This window comes from Acanthamoeba castellanii (genome assembly GCF_000313135.1).
Source record: "Acanthamoeba castellanii str. Neff unplaced genomic scaffold scf7180000084748, whole genome shotgun sequence".
NCBI lineage: Eukaryota > Discosea > Longamoebia > Acanthamoebidae > Acanthamoeba > Acanthamoeba castellanii.
In genome coordinates this window covers 143,974-145,918 of record NW_004457262.1, presented here as the reverse complement: position 1 = coordinate 145,918, position 1,945 = coordinate 143,974, and the positions used below count along the sequence as shown (strand labels likewise).

At 54.8% G+C, this 1,945-nt stretch overlaps 3 protein-coding genes across 3 annotated transcripts in view; 2 read left to right on the top strand and 1 right to left on the bottom strand.

Annotated features, from left to right (window-relative positions):
* ACA1_190270 (heat shock 70kDa protein 5 (glucoseregulated protein, 78kDa), putative) overlaps nt 1–318 on the top strand; it is a gene marked incomplete at both ends in the record, with an annotated part of 598 nt that extends 280 nt beyond the window's left edge. Inside the window, 2 exons of the mRNA XM_004333295.1 lie at nt 32–233; nt 256–318. Of these exons, the coding sequence (XP_004333343.1) occupies nt 32–233; nt 256–318 (265 nt within the window). The remainder of the gene's footprint in view (nt 1–31; nt 234–255) is intronic.
* Nucleotides 319–883: 565 nt separating this feature from the next.
* ACA1_190260 (uncharacterized protein) lies at nt 884–1,301 on the top strand (the record flags this gene model as incomplete). The annotated part of the gene is made up of 2 exons (XM_004333294.1): nt 884–1,133; nt 1,207–1,301. The coding sequence occupies 2 exons, from the start codon at nt 884–886 to the stop codon at nt 1,299–1,301; spliced, it is 345 nt and encodes a 114-aa protein (XP_004333342.1).
* A 610-nt stretch (nt 1,302–1,911) lies between these two features.
* ACA1_190250 (beta-lactamase) overlaps nt 1,912–1,945 on the bottom strand; it is a gene marked incomplete at both ends in the record, with an annotated part of 1,995 nt that continues 1,961 nt past the window's right edge. The window contains one exon of the mRNA XM_004333293.1: nt 1,912–1,926. Coding sequence (XP_004333341.1) covers nt 1,912–1,926 — 15 coding nt within the window. The remainder of the gene's footprint in view (nt 1,927–1,945) is intronic.

Sequence of the window (1,945 nt, the reverse complement as noted above, 5' to 3'; positions counted from 1 at the left end):
AGCGCGTCCAGGCCCGCAACGGTCTCGAGAGCTACGTCTACCAGATCCGCAACACCATCCAGGACAAGGAGAAGATCGAGGACAAGCTCAGCGAGGACGACCTCGAGACCCTCGAGACGCTCGTCAAGGACTCCCTCGAGTGGCTCGACGACCACCAGGAGGCCGACAAGGACGACTACGAGGAGAAGAGGAAGGAGATCGACCAGGTCGTCTCCCCCCATCTTCACCCGCATGTACGGCGCCGCTGGCGCTGAGGGCGGTTTCCCCGGTGGCGCCGACGGTGCCGACGAGGACTTCGGTGCCTACGACGAACTGTAAAAACTCTCCCTCCCTGTCCCCTCCGCATCATCATCCACTTCTCTTCTTCTCTTTCTCTCCTCTCGCCAGCTCTTCTCCTTCCCGCGCGCCAGTTTTGACGAAGAGCTGCCCGGGACCACTATGAAGGAGGTGCCTTTATTATTTAAACCATTACCAGATTCAAATACACAAACCTAACGAGTCGTTGTGGGTCCACCACACACAGACCAACAACTTCATCGTCATCACCGTCGGGATCATCAAAAATCAACCTGTCTCTTGTTGTGAGCTTTGCTCTTCGGTTCGCTGTGGTTCCTGCGCGTGAAGAAGAAGTTTGCGCAACGGACAGGGGGGGAGCGGGGTAACGTCCGATTTTGCCGCGAAATGTGGTGTGGCGGCGCCAGAACCAAAACCGCTCCTCTGACGCCACCGAACAAACAACACACGGACGCGCACACCACCGGGGCTTGGCTGCTGTGCACCGAAGAAAGCTTTTTTTCTAAGACCAGAACTCGAGTTACGACAGGTCGGGGCTGCAACCGCGAGCTCCGAAAGCTTAAGGGAGAGGGCGAAACAACACTGCGACATGGAGCACGAAAAAGGCGATGAGGGTGTCACAAAGCGGCGGATGGAGGAAAAAGACGAGGAACGGGAGGAAGACGAGGACACCAGCAGCAGCACCACGAGCGGTGGCAGTGGAAGCAGCGATGATGAAGAAGAGGAAGGGCTACACTGCAGTTTGGTGGTGGCCGGCCAGCGGAGGTGCTCCGGCCTACTGACCGCCACGGCTCGTGCTCTCCGCTTCGTGCCCCACTCCGACCCCGATCACGTCTATGGTTCGCCTTTACCCTTCCTATGCCAATTTATTTCTATTTTTTTAGTTTTTTTATTTTTCTACGCTCCACGCAGAAGTCGAGTACAGGCGGGTGACGTGGGCGGGCTGGCAGGCGTCGGAGCGCGGAAGCCGCGGGGAGCACTTCGAGTTTGTTGCAAGCGTTTCGTGACCCCAGGCAAGCGATTTCGGAGATTTGAGGGTTCCGCAAAAGAAAAATTCTTTTCTTGCGCAATTGGTTCAGGAAATGTCTTTTTTGTTTGTATTTCCACACTGGCCAGTGGCCACGATTCGACAAGATGAGCGCTGATTTCGGTGCCAAAAGTGGCGCCTATGCGCACACTCATCTTCTATGATGTAGCCGGTGGTTTGCGCACAGGGCAGCTTGATTTGGTGGCCTGTTTGGAGCAGGATCTCGAAATCAATAAAAAATGATTTTTACATAACCATGCCTGGCAAAAGCCGGGCGTATGGGGGAGTCGACAGAATCGCAATCCTGGCCACCTTAAAGGGTACCTACCGGGAGGTACTTTGCTGACGTGTCAGGCGGGGAAAAGGAAAGGTCGACAGAATCGGGATCCTGAGTCGGAGATTAATTTCGAAGTGATCCGCTAATCTTGACTTCATCTTTTGGTTCATTCGATTCAGCACATGACGAAACGGCACTAACGATGGAATCCGTCGGCTTTTGACGCCCGTAGGAGCTCCTAATGCGCAGATTGGAAATGGATACTACGATGAACAGCAGGGCTCGTACGCCCTTGTTATGTTTGGCAACGACACTACCAAGTGTACAGCTACCGGTACGCACCCGGA